At 38.1% G+C, this 14,727-nt stretch overlaps 1 protein-coding gene across 2 annotated transcripts in view; it reads left to right on the top strand.

Moving 5' to 3' along the window:
• The first annotated feature begins 8,754 nt into the window (after positions 1-8,754).
• Positions 8,755-14,727, top strand: part of ksr1b (kinase suppressor of ras 1b) — a 51,908-nt gene continuing 45,935 nt past the window's right edge. For both annotated transcript variants that reach the window (XM_036562554.1, XM_036562547.1), the window contains exon 1: positions 8,755-9,199. In XM_036562554.1, the coding sequence (XP_036418447.1) occupies positions 9,035-9,199 (165 nt within the window). In that variant the 5' untranslated portion in view covers positions 8,755-9,034. The remainder of the gene's footprint in view (positions 9,200-14,727) is intronic.

Here is a 14,727-nt window from a genome sequence, read left to right as displayed (position 1 = left end):
TTTCAACAGAAGCTTTCTTGAGGCGTTCATCAGGGTGGAAATTTACACAGCAGCTTGAAAGTGTTTTCACATCGGGTTCAAAAGGCATGATGTCTCATCGCCTGGTTTATTATTGACTGAGCTGCTGTCAAGTTAAATATTAAGGCCTGTAGATGACGTGAGGAAAGTGCTTTAGATCACTGATGTTAAACGTGCTGTTTAACTATGTGGGGCCTGAAATGTGTTTAATTATTGCACTGGTCAGCGAGCACTGTGTGAGAAATCTACAATGTGTGATGAAAACCTTCAAGGCTAAAATCAGATTATTTGAAGGGCCCATACCATGGAAATCATACAAATTTCATCCCTTTTCTTATATAATAAAAGATGTATTAACATTGTTAATATTTTGAAACATTCACTTCCCTGTCTATACAGTCCATATATGGAACCTAAGCTGCAAAAATGACCCATTTTGAATTCAATTCATTCTTTGTGATGTCATGAAAACCAGTGCATTTACTATAACCACTAACTGAGCTTACAGCTGTTTAGCCATGCCCATTCTCTTTAAAGTTATAAGTAGTGTTACAGACTAGACTGCTTTTTGAATGACGTGCAACATAGAGCAGTCAATCAGAATCAGAGGTCACTGTATCACGTGTTATTAAACCACAGTAACATACAGTATGTATCTAAGGAATAAAGTTGCAATGTGATGATGTAAAAATGAATCATTGTTTATCATGTGTTTGGTATGTAAAACCGCACAAACATTACAAGAGTACTTCTGAGGGAAGTATTAAAATGCAAGAAAATGTAGGACATGAGCCCTTTGAAGCTCAAAATCAGAAAGAGAAGATAATTCAAAGCAAAGTCTACAGAGATAAAGCTGAGAAACTGTTTCATTCCTTCGCCTCCTGGCTCATGAGTCTACGTGTATTTCCATTTTATGGCCTAGGCGAAAAGAAAAAAGGGAAGAATTGATGTCAACATGGCATCGATCCAATCATGTGCTTGGAAAAAGGCCCACCTCCTCAAACACAGCTACTGCGAAGTAAGACAGAGAGAGAGAGAGAGAGATTTGCTTGTACTAAACTTTGCCTCATGCACCACATTCTTAAAAATAAAGGTGCCAAAAGCAGTGCCATAGGTGAACAGAAGGTTCAGAAGGTCTAGAAGAAACTACAGAGATATTAAAGAGATCTCTTTTATGTTTTTTTTTTCTTTCATGTGGGAACCACTAAAGAACCTTTTAGTGAATGTTTTTAAAGCAGTAGTTCAATCTAGGGCCCTATATGTGAATACTAAGTGTCAGTGCACCTCCCTGCTCCCATTCTCTCCCCTACTCGCTTGCTCACCTATGGCAGGTAACTTGTTAAGTGGCTACCGAATTGTGATGGCTGGCACATATATTGAATTTTATTAATGTTTAAACACATTTGCAATTTTTAAACAAGTACTGTTTTTTTAGTGGCAGAAGCAGATTTAATAAACCGACAAAATACATATTAAATAAGTAGGGAATACAACTTCTGATTTTTTTCTGCAGCTGCCTTAGTGCCCCCCTGTGGCCCCCCAGTTTGAGAACCACTGCCTTGAAGGCATTCTCCAGATTTTTAACATGTTGCATCTATATAATATGGTCAATTGTCACAGACAATTATTTAGATGCTCTTTCTTGAATAGAAAACACATAACTGGTTCTTGTATGGCAACTCTCTAAAAAGGCCCTTTGGCATCTTTATTTTTAAGAGTGCATGATAGTAGACTAGCTCTAGTACAGGGCACTATTATTCTGCTATTGTTTCAAAATAATACTGTTATTACAGCTGGGCTGGGGAACTGAGGGCCAGAATTCTGCACAGTTTGAGCTGAATCAGGTGTATTTGAGCAGAAAAAATCAACCAACTGTGTCCCTCCAGGACTGGAGTTCCTCACCCCTGACTTAGACATGAGACACCGCACACCACTACTCTGCATTGCTCAGGTTTGCACTGTCAGAGGGGTCAGGTGTCCTGCATCACACAGCTATATTTAAAGCCCAGTTGTAATATGACCTGTTGGAGGCATGCAAGTTATGTAACAACTCATCAGCAGAGAATCTGCCTTAAACGGGTGCATTAGACCACCTTCAGGTCATTTGTTCCATGACCTTCAGTTTATATAACACCATTTAGCATTTAATATCTCTCTCTGCTTGTACATACAGTCGTATGCAAAATTTGAACTCCCCTGGTCAAATGACAGTGATTTAAAGTAAAAATAAGTTAACACCTCTACAGGGGGCAAAATTAATTACGCAATTATTCTGCAAATTTTATATATATATAAAAAGTGCCATAACTAAAATGTGGCATGTCATTTGCCCGGGGTGCCCAAACATTTGCAAACAACTGTACATTTAAAGAGTTTTCAGCGTACCTTGAAAGAGGTGGCTGTGCAGTTCAAGTGGCTTTGTGTGCTTTTCTTAGATATGTAGGTATTTGCTCAGTTCTTAACGATATCTCAAGAGTATACACACGATATCTGTATCTCAGTGTAGAACAAACAGTCTTACTCTGATAATTGTTGATATAAAATATCTTGACATACTTGGAAACAAAGTAACTGACCTTAATACATTGAGATATTTAGGTGAGAGCCTTTACAAGAAAGAAACAATTTACTACAAGATTCTTATAATAATCTTATAGACATTTTTTATGGAGTCCTAGTTCTTTACTGTAAGATGTGCTTGAGATTAAGCATAAATCCTTGAGGTCCACATATGATATTTGTGTGAGTTTATGTACCAAAAATAATTTTTGAATTTGCAATGCTACTCCTCCTACAGCTTTTGAGCCAGAACCATGAAACTGTACCCAAATAGGTTGCTTGTGTGTTGCTTTCTGACCTACAGAGTTCATACAGCATTTGTTTATACTCAATATTCCATAAGAATGAATAAGGGAATGCGCAACGTCCTGCAACTGAGTCATTCAGTTTGACTTATACACACACACACACATACTTTCTAAGCCACTTATCCCTCTGGGCCGCGGGTTCACTTTTACAGTATATAATTAATAATATACAATGCTTACTTAACTACCTCTTATTTCAGAACAGTAGTTACACACTCACTGTAAGCAAATGTTTTTGGACACTCCTCTTATGTCATCATCATACAAGTATGCTAGCAACACCTTAGCCACCAGCTGAGAAAACATAGCACCGGCCTAGCAACACCTTAGCCTTAACCCCCTGGAATTACTATATAAACCCAATTAGACTATCAAAAACAACAGTGTTCTGCGACTGCTTTGACTTCTGAAGCATTATCAGCTGACTTTGTCAAGCCAACTTAAAGTTCTTTTACAAACTTTCCCTTTCTAGTAGTTTCTATGCATTTAACACGTGTAAATGAGTTCTGATTTGATACCCTGTATTGTGCCTCTTTCAAAAAGCAGTCCAAGCTACTCAATCTTTAGTACTTTACTGTGAATGGAGGGGTGGCGGGGTGGAGGGGGGTGCAAACTGCTTTTGGACTGCTTTTAGGCAGATATGCGTAACATTACATGTAACATCGCAAAAACAATGAACTAAGTACAGATAAAAGAGAACTGTTTGGATCATAATCAAAAGGTTTTAATGTAAAATCTGTATTTCTTTCTCACTCACTCTCTCCTTCAGCATTCTGCATTTTCCTCATCCTTGGTATTTCTCCAACATTAATAACTACATTCTCTGAATAACTGAACTGATTAAAATTGTGTAATGTCTGTAAAAGAAGCCGAAGTATGCAGGCTGCACCTTTGGTGTGCTGCTGATCTGATCGCTGGTTGTCATTGTTGTGGAAAGCGTGGCTGATTTCAGAGGAGGTCACATTCAGAGGCAGAACTTTCCAGAAGGTTCCTCTCAGCAAAATGGATGTGGTTAGGTTACAACACAGCAGAGAGTTATGAAATATTTATCGTCAGCTTTTTCATTGGTAGATCCGATGAACGTTATTCAACCTTTGATATTTTTTAATCTCCATGTGGCAGAGTTGTGTCATCTTTTACTTTATGTTAGGCTATAAACAATCAATACTAAATACCAAGCAATAAGAGACACACAGTGACTTAAAATGTCTTTTGCCAAAGGTTTCTTTCTAAATTGTATTTATTCTCTGCCTTCCTTCATGCACATATGAGAAGTAGCAGTGATTAAAAACACATTTTTGGTGTTTCCTACCATTGTTCTCACTTCCTGTTCTCAAGCCATCTTACAGAGGGTTACAAAGTCATTTCCTTTGCTGGTGTTACATCTCTGCACCTCACAGTCTGTACAGTATGGTGTGAAAGTCAGAGACCACCCTTCATTAATTCAGTTTTTAGCCAAAATGGCCATTAAGTACAGGTTATTTATTTTTCAGTAACAGGAAAAAAGCAGAATGTATATATTTAACAGAAAATTAAGCCACAACAACTTGATATAATGTGAAAATTTTCAGTATTTAGTGTCCATCCTTTCAGTTTTTCAAAGAAATCTGCAGGGATATTTTTCCACATCACCAACGTTCAGTCTTAGAAGTTGGTTGTATTTCTGCTTTTTAAGCACATTCAATGATGTTAAGGTCTGGACTCTGGGATGGACAGTCCATGATTCTGATAACACCAGCAGCTTCTTTGTTTGATTTACAGATATTCTTCCTTTTTTGTCCAGTTCCTTTTCACAGTAATGGCTTTTTGACAGCTACACATCCTTTCTGACTCGTAGTGTTGAATTGTCTTCTCATATTGGAAGGATGGGCAGAAACTCCTTAAAGCAGACAGAAACTCCTTAAAGCGGAGCTTAATTTTCTCTCTAAGATGAGTGCTTTAGGTATTATTTATAACGCTAAAAGTTTTGGTGGTCAGCCAGGTCTTGCATGGTTGTTAACAGCCCCAATTTCTCTTGATATTTTTTAACTCCACTTATAGAAGCTTCTGTTTTTGTTTTTTTCTATTTTTCCTTGACTTTCCCCTTCCTTATGCAGGTGTATTATCATATATCTAATCACTTTAGAAATTTTAGTTCTTAATTCCCATTTTGCACAGTAAGGCTGAATGGTTAGAGAAGAAACTTAGTTCAGAATCTGTACTCTAAGCCCTTTATATACATGAAAACAGCAGCAGGATTGTACTGAAGTGAACTGCTGTGATCATAAGTGATATTTCTCCTCTTGTTCTTTCATTTCCAGCAGGTGGTGCCACTTCCGTACACAATAATCACTCAACTGTCAGTTTGGCCAGTGCTAACACAGTGCAGCTGTGAACATGGGCCTATGATTAGAAGCTTATGTGTAGTATATATTCATTATCAACTTTAGATGTTTTCTGAAATTGCTTGGGACTTCACCCCTTGATGAGAATTTGTGTTACACCAAGCTACTCTGTGTTAACTGCAATTTAGGTCACACCAAGCTGCCTGGCCCTTAAAATACATACATTTATGTATGTGTATAATACAATAATCCTGAATAGAAATGCTGAAGAAGCTGAAGAATGAATGTATGTAGTTGGGAATGTGACTGTGACCATCTCAGCCTCTCCCAGTGGACACACCTGTGACCACACCGCCCACGTGGGTTTAGCTCGAACTGCTCTAAATTGTCATGATTATTGTAAAGCAATAGATTAGCTAAAAATCAAATTTGCAACGCAAATTCCCCTGCACTCCCAATGCATCAGCCAAAACAAGTTTTGTGTTTAAAGTTTGCTTCTTTTGTTTTGCTGGAGATACAGGGCTAACAAGGCTAACAAGCAATGCAAGCTGATGGCTAACAATTTAGCAGCATGCAAACTGCTTGCATAAATCATCACACTCTTGCCCCCAGCCATGGTGAGTTGTTAAGTAATCTCATACAGACTTGCTTTTGTGCTTTTTAACACTGTATCTATATAAATAGACAAATATATTTATAAAACTCAGACTTCAAGATGGCTGCTGCTACTGTTTAGCTATGTGACATGGCTTTGTACATTTTTGTAGACTGTATGTCACGCAGTGTCAGAACCCACATAAGTAAGTCTGTTTGAGATTACTGATAAGGGAATTCCACCGATTTTTCAGAATTTCTACTGAATTCAGTTGTTATACTGTAAACAAAGTTTAGTGGAAAATTGTCTGTTAAAGTCACAACTGTTCACAGTAGTGGTGATAGGAAAAGGTACCACTGTTAAATGAAATGGCAACAATTTCCATTTCTTGCCTGAGAAATTGTTTTACACCCTGAAAAATGCTTTTTATAGGTTTTGGAGTAAAGGCAATGGTTATATATAGAACTGTGAACACTCAAAGAACCCTCAGAATGCATAGATGGTTTCTTTGCATGGTTAAATAGTTCTTCTCTATCATGGAAAACCTTTCATACAAAAAATGGTTCTAAATAGCACCAAAAAAATGTTCCACATGTTCTACAATTTGGTAGTATATAGAACTCCTTTGGCTACGAGTGTACAAAGTTTTGAGATAAGGTTTTAGTTTTGGTAAGTTTCCCTACAATGCACATCAATTTCACATCAAAACACTGAATGACTTTGTTTCAAACAACCGAATTATGCAGGAATTTTGAAAAATCAATGATATTAGCCTCTGCATTTGGAAGCAAGTATGTAATGATTTAGGCATGCAGTTTGAATGATGCCAATTGCCAGCTAAGTATCAATTATTGACTGAATTGGCCTCATAGCTCTAGAACTAAAGTGGCAAAATTTGGTCTTGGCCGATCTACTACTAAAAATGTATATTTACTGTTTTGCTGAACCATCACTTTAAAATGAGGCTGGGCGTTAACCATCTACATTTAACTCTTTGACCAGGTATGTGGTCTGGCCTGAAAAATAGCACTGCCATTGTCCTGTTGGGCTGGCTGGGGGGTGTGTTCTTGTAAAGGCATCTTGCTCAAGGCTGAGTCACGGATTATTACAGTATGTCATTTATCACCCTCTATTTGTGAGAGCAGATAGGAATGATTGGTGTTTCATATGTAGGCTCAACTAATCCTCCAGGCAAGAATCCTCTCAGCATGCAGACTCTGCTTACTGTCTGCTCACTGCTTTTGCTCACCCCATGGGGACAGCGAGCTCTTGGCAAGCTGCTGAGGAGAGGAGAATTCTCCCATGGGAATTATTAACATGCTTCAGCCTGTCTCTCACGCTGGAGCTGAAGCGTGTCATGTCCTTATGCCCTTGAACTGTTTCTGCTGCACTTCATAACATTATCACATATCTCTCTCATCAGTTTACATGTACTATGAGCAGTAATCTCATAAAGGTTTTACCATATAATGCATTCTGTAACAAAATATACTGGGGCTTCACACTTTATTGCTTGAGGTCAGCTTTGTGTCCATACAGAATGTCATCCTTCATCTCAACGGCTAACAATGCTTTGACGTCAGAAGGTAATGGAAAATATGAAAAGCTGCTCTTTTGTCTGCAGAGGTGGGCAGAAAGCAGGACCTGTAAAACACACACATAAGATAATGAGAATGCTTTTCTCGCTCTCATGCTGCCTGTGCAGTAGGACTGATGACATCATGGGAAATCTGTGAGTCAACAATAACGTGTGTGTGAGAGAGAGAGAGAGAGAGAGAGAGAGAGAGAGAGAAAGAGAGGGAGATTTGACAGAATTGCCAGTAAGATGAAAAAGATATTCAGATTTTTTCTTTCAATTTGACACCAAACGGATGCCAAAAGACTTTCTTAAGTCAGAGAGAATCAGAGATTGTATCTTTCATAGTCCAGTTGGTTGCTTTTGAAAGTGATTTTTCACATGACTTCCAGCACAACACAGACAGCCCTGACATCTGTTTATCCTCCTCTTATTCATAATGAATCCACGGTAACCGCTTTCAAATAACGATCCTTCTGCAACAAATATATGCATTATTTATAAGTCTACAGCCTTAAATAGGCAGTCTCACATAAACATTTGGGTTACTGTTAGATGCTAGTGGGTGGAGTGGTATGCCGTGACGGCATCAAGTGGTTTGACATAACAACAGTGAGTAGATAAGCAAGTTGTAGTGTCATTTTTAATTCTTTATTTATCTATCTATTTATTTATTTATTTATTGTACTGGGCCCTGTAGATCCTGGTTACACCGCTGCATAGAGGTGAAATGTATTGACCTAAAGGTGAAATTTTTCCGCTATTTTGAGAAGTTATAATCAATTGTAATTGATTACAATATTGTTTAATTTAGGATGTCCTTATTTCTGGGCCACAATGAAATTTTATTGCTCTTTTATTGCTATTTCAAAACATTTGCTGTATTGTTTTATTGTCTACATTGTACTTATGTGTAAACAGCTTCAATCACATTTGTGTATAAGGTTTATTTTTAAAAATATCTTTGAATCGCACCAAAATAATCAAATCGACTCCAGGTGAAATGTAAGGTTTCATGCAGCACTGAATCATTTGCTAAGGATTTGTAGTCAAATCGAATTGTTTCTGCAGTCAGAGATTTCTGGAAGACTGAAGTGTCATTGTTTTTTGGTTGGTTGATGTTGGTGACTAATAATATCTGTAATTTATCTTTAATATGGATGTCTTTAATTGTAATAATACAATTAATTGTAATAATGCTTGTGCTTGTATACATACATACATACATATATATATATATATATATATATATATATATATATATATATATATATATATATGAAAAAAGTCCGAGACGTACACCCTCAGGAGAACTACATTTCCTACAATGCACTGCACCTCCGGCTGCTACTAACGTCTCCTGAAGTGAAGAAAGTGAGCGAGGAGCTGAGGAGCGGAGAGACACTTGAGGATCTTCGGCACTTCACATGTACACGAGAGCTGACCACGCTGGCTGACTGAAGGTCCATTTAGTGTGGAGGACAGTGTTTTTCAGACCCCGAAGACGAGGTTTTGACTGATGTAGGTCGCGTTTTGTACATTGTGCTCTCCTTCAGGAAGACTCCTCACTCGGCACAGCTCAGCTCCGCGCGGTTAGTGTCAGTGTATGTGTTCAGCATGTGTGTACAGAGCCCGTCGTGCCCCAAGCTGACGGATGGCTAACGGGGAGGGCAGCAGCTCGGACATGGCAGCAGCAGCCCTGCAGCAGTGCCAGCTTCTTCAGAACATCATCGACATCTCCATCTGCAGCCTGAAGGGACTCCGCACCAAGTGCACAGCATCGTGTCACCTCACCCAGCAGGAGATCCACACACTGGAGGTAAGAGCCTCAAGAACAGACAAAGAAACTTTGTACATTCAGAAGTACTTCATAACTCGAATAAACACTCATAACCACGCAGGAATGCTTTAGAATTCCCATTAACACTTATAAACACATTCAGGAATACTTTAGACTTAGAAACACTCAAAAATGCCCTTGTAATCTCATGAACACTTATTAACACTTGAAAATACTCTAGAAGTCGCATTAGCATCTGTAAACGCTCAGGAATGCTCTAGAACCCATATAAGCATTTATAAACACTCAGGAATGTTCTAGAACTCTCATTAACATGTATACACACGCAGTAAAACTCTAGAACTCACAAATACAAACTTATGAGTATTCGATCACTCGTGATCACACATGAACATGTATAATAACTCGGAAATACACCATAACTCCAATAAACATTTAATAGACGCTCAGGAATTCTCTAGAATAATTAAAAGCTCTGATAAATGTATATTATAAATACTCATTTATTATCTGTAAGAATTAAAAACGTATAAATACTCACAAATACTCAAACTGTCATGAACACAAAAACACTTATAAATACTCATGATTACTCTGTAACTATCATAAACACTAAAAGACTTGTGAATACTCTATAACTCTTATAAACACTTATACTCATGAATACTCTATAACTCAAACAAATCACTAATACACTATAACTCCCAAACAAAGATTCACAAAGACTGTACAACTCTCATAAGTCATTGTAAATAGTCGTGAATACTTTATCACTCAAATAAATATAAATATACACAATATATCTCAACACTTATAAATAGTCCAGAACTCTCATAAACACTTATAAATACTCGCAAACACTATAACTTTCATGAGCAACTCACAGGAATGCTCACTATCCAGGGATACTCTGATAACTCTCATGAAAGTGCATGAGGGGACTTTCAGTGAACTACACAGGCTTTGTTTTTAAAAACTATGGAATAGTGTGACAGTCAGGCCTTTTTAAATTTTGTTTATTTAACTTTGTATTGTCTGTTTCCTTGTTTTTTTTTCTTCTGATAAACAGCAGGTGGGCTGACATTTGTCTGTAAGGTTTGAACCCACCTGGGTTTCCCTGTAGGTCTTGGATCAGCTTGTATTAACTTTCTATTAATTTGCAGTGCCACAGCGATGGGAGGAAAAAGTTCTTCCCTGTGCTTGGCGTGTTGTTTTCTTGTTCTGTGGTCAGCTTTGTGGGCTTGTCCACCTACCTGTCGCTTTTGGGAAAATTTATTTTGGTACTTCCTTGAAAGCATACAGACTACCACAAAAAGAAACCATTAAAAAACTGCTGTAAAACGGAACGGAGAGGGATTCTCTAAGCCTATCCTACCGGTTTGCACACAATTAGGGATGGGCATAGTTTCATGTTCAAGCTGTCACATTAATGTTTTTGGAAATTAATCCCATATGAGAAACTGTTGAAGATTATGCCAGAACTGTTGGTAAGAAGTATTATACCAAGACTAGGCTTAATCCATGTCCGAGAAAATAGTCCTCAGTGTACTCTAAGTGCAGGTCCTATGTTTAATACTTGTGCTTATCTCTGTCTGCATTTTCAAACCAGAGAAGCCTATGTCAGTTGAGACTGTGTACTATTTCTAATGAGGTGCAGGTACATTGCAGCACCATGTAAACCCTCCCCTGATGTGAAACGAGAGCCAGAAGGTGTGGGTCCTTGACACTGTGTATTCAAAGTCGACACCTGTGTGCTTACAGTCGCTCCGTTTGTTTACGTATCTGCTTTCTATACGAGGCAAAGAGACATTAGATCTGTTTGGAAGAGCTAAATTCATGTCTTCAAATCTCTGTAAAAGGAAAAGCTGTTAAAGTGCTTTTTTTCTTGATAAGGATGGGCAGTGTGGCAAACAACATGACATCAGAATATTTGAAGATATTTTCGTGACTTAACACGTCCAACACAAAACCTTTTTCTGAAACAGAATGATAGATTATAGGTGACTTAAATATTGTGTCACACAGAAACAGTCACTGGTCTCAATGGCCAAACCTGATATATGAAATAAGAAAAAGATATATTTGTTTTGATTTAAGACGTGTATACTCAAACCTTGAAGTTCAGAAATCAAGCTTTGCTTCTCAGGAAAAAAGTGATTTTAACAGGAAAATTTAAAAAAATCGGTACACTGAAACTAAAACACAGGGGAACAAGTAACTGATGTACAGTGATCCAGATTTGCATAGTTCACATATAAAATAGTTAAAAACTATACTGCTGTCCTGAGACTTTCATGCCAATGTCAAAAGATGAGTCTGGTAGAAATGTTCTTTTGAGACCCCTCATCAACAATAATCGCAAATAGAGGCCGTTCTAAAAACTCTGACTGGCCATTGTCCGTGTTCTATCTGCTGAAAGGCTGTACAGGTTTCATGTTGGTGCGTTGAGCTTGGACTTTGAAGAACGTAATTTTTCGACGCTCAGTGGTTTCAGTCCACAGAGGTTTTCAAAAGTTTGATATATAGCCGGTCAAGCTGTAGAATTTTATGGAGCAACAAGCGAGCATAAAGTTTACTGCCAATCAGGTAGGTCTGCTGCAGTAGAATCTGGCAATGTGGGAATCCAGGTTAAATGCCTGATTTAAATAACTTCAGGAAAACGCTGCAGATCTCAGCTCTGCCAATAAATACAAAATACTAAAGAATAAAAATTCTAAAGATTGGAAGTCTTCAGAATTCTCTCCTGGCAGCAGCAGCGCTCTTTAAAACTCTTTAAATCTACTCGACTCATGCAACATATTTTGCATTAAAAAAGTGAAGTTCGATAAAAGGAAGCAAGTTTGCATTTGAATGTAATCCTGCTGGTAATTACTGTAATCCTGTTTTTATAATGTACCTGTAATCTGATTACTGTGTTTTTACTGCAGTTGTAACTGATTACATTTAATTTTTAAAGGTGCCTATGGTGTGAATAGTAAGGTGTTAATGGCCTAGAAGGAGAACTCCCTGAATTTTCTCCCTCACTGTAACTCCTGTCTGCCTCTTTACGGGCACTAATCCATCCATGTGCCCATTGCCTTTGTCATATTGCCGTGCTTTTCAGACAGAATTTTCCAGTCCCTCTCAAGTGGAAGTCAGTTTCTCATGACTCTTTGGCTGTTCCTGTGTCTCAGGCCTGTGGTACCAAAGTGTTAACTCACTTCAAGTGGTTTTCTCTCACAGTTTTAGAAATAGCTTTTGCTCAAAGTAAATGACAGAGAGACTCAGCTAAATGGTAATCACGCTAATTATCATGCGCCTGCTTTTTTTCTCAGGCTCTCAGACAATCAAGCCGTGGCTGTCTTGTTTTTCTGTTTTCTCAAGATTGAGATAATTCAGATGCTGCAGAAATGATTGAAATGATTGTGGTTGGTAAATGAGAATCTCTGGCCGTCAGTGTGTCTTCTCGGGGCTGTTGGAAAGATTGCAGAGCGCTTCTGTTGTGCTGGTGCTGCTCTTGCTATATTTAGCAGTCTGTCTTTCCCCTGTGCACATTTCAGAACTAGATGCAGTGTGAAACAAAAAAAAACTGAGTGATGTGATCAGCCAGTAAAAGCTGTGAAAAATTGGAGCTAATAATAATAAAAGGGGCTCAGACAGACTGTGTAAGGAACCTAATAATAGCATCACATCACAGAGCACTTGTGTGAACCTTTTGAAGAGACTGGAGGGGCTATAGGAACAAAGCCAGGCCTTTTAGTTTGTTGCTTCATCAGTTTGTTTGCATCAAGCACACATTCTGACAGGGTTGTTTTCATGGGTTCAAGGGTTGTGTTATTAGTTTTTCCCATTAAAACCCATAGAGACAGCTTTGTTGATAATATAGGCTACAATTAAAATTGCAGCTCTTGCAATGTCAAAATTGCACTCATTCACATTGCGATTTCAATATATAAAAATAATTAATCTGTCAGCCCTAGTGGCCACTTGCCTTTTTGTGGTTTTTTTCCCTTTTAACTAACCACCAGAACCAGACGAGTTGTGTTTCACATGCACATGAGTTCCAAAGCCTGTTTGGTACAGCATGTCAGTAATTTTTGGAATTCGTCAACTGCAGCTGTATGGTTAACATAAGTACTGCTATTTGTTAACATATAACTTTGCCTTCAGAATCAGATGTAGATGATAACTACAAAAAATCTAATTAGAAACTTGAAAGATGAGTGGAAAAAAGAATTTGTGTGGCTTAAGTATGATGTCAGGAAGAATGTGATGTTCTGTCGAGCGTGTTATATCTGAGACAACCTGACTATATAATAAAAACAGGGATCCCTTCGTGTCAGTCTTTGGTTTGACTGCTATGATGGGAAAAATTGGAGTGGATGTAGGGGACTCAAAACACAACACCTGGTTGGTTTTGGAACAGAGTCATTTGTGAATACAGTGCATATACAATAAAATACAGTGTATATACAGTTGCTATAATGCTGGCCAGAGAGTTCTCATTTTGGCCACAAGATTCATTGACTTGGTGTCCCGATATGCCAGTGAAAATTTTCACATCTGTCTAGCTTTCTGTATCAGTATCAGCTGACACTCAAGATTTCAATGTAGGTATTGAAAAATAAAAAGTGGTATTGTGCCGTAACCATTTTTGTAAATGAGATGTGCCAGGAAGCTTTTTAAAATAAAAGACCCTCCACATACTTAAACTTTCTATAGAAATGAAAGGTCTTTGAAGCCAAGAACCATTTAGGAACCTTTACGTTTGAAGTGTACATATGACATCTAATTTAATGGTCTCTATAAAAGAACAAAGGACCTGGGCATTAAGTGCAGGTCTCAGTATGATGCTATCAGGGAGCTGACATCATGGAGCTGATGCAGGCCTGGGCAGCAGCATGTTGTTTCACAGCCACATGTTGCATAATAACGAACAGGTGGTGAGTTTCTTCGTCATAGGATGCTGCTGGAAATTTATCAGGATCAAACTGGTTTATAACCGCATGAGTCTTGTTAGAAAGGAGGGCAGCTACGTTAAAAGGCTTGTATCAAGATCTGAAGTTTGTTTTGATTTTATCATACCATTTTTTTATGTATCTGCAGTTGCGTCGTATTCTGTCGTGTGTGCATTCATTCCCATTACTGGTGGGATGAGTGATAGTGGATGAGTCAGTTGGGACATGATTGTGGTTTATCTCAAGTGTGTGTCATCTGTTTGCGTTGGCAAAGTGATGTAGGTCAGTCTTGAGTGTGAAAATGTTCAGCCTTTTCTTGATCATGACTTTTTCTGGTTGTAACTTTTCCAGAATAGATGTACTTTTTACCATTTTTGGTGCAGTCTAACAGTCTGTAGGTGTGTTTGTATAGTAACTCTCCTGTGTACAGATCTCCTCAGTGACTTTAACTGATACGTGCATAGCCACGCTTCTGATGGTAATGATTAGGTATGACACTTGGCTTCTTGGCCTCTAGACCATATTACCTGTTACCTACATAGCTTTTTTATTTGTGTATTGTTTTTGTCATTTTAACCCCCGGCCACACAGATGTTGCTCTGTGGCCCA

This window comes from Colossoma macropomum, unplaced genomic scaffold (genome assembly GCF_904425465.1).
Source record: "Colossoma macropomum unplaced genomic scaffold, Colossoma_macropomum, whole genome shotgun sequence".
NCBI classification, from domain to species: Eukaryota; Metazoa; Chordata; class Actinopteri; order Characiformes; family Serrasalmidae; genus Colossoma; species Colossoma macropomum.
This window is presented reverse-complemented; position numbering and strand designations above follow the sequence as displayed.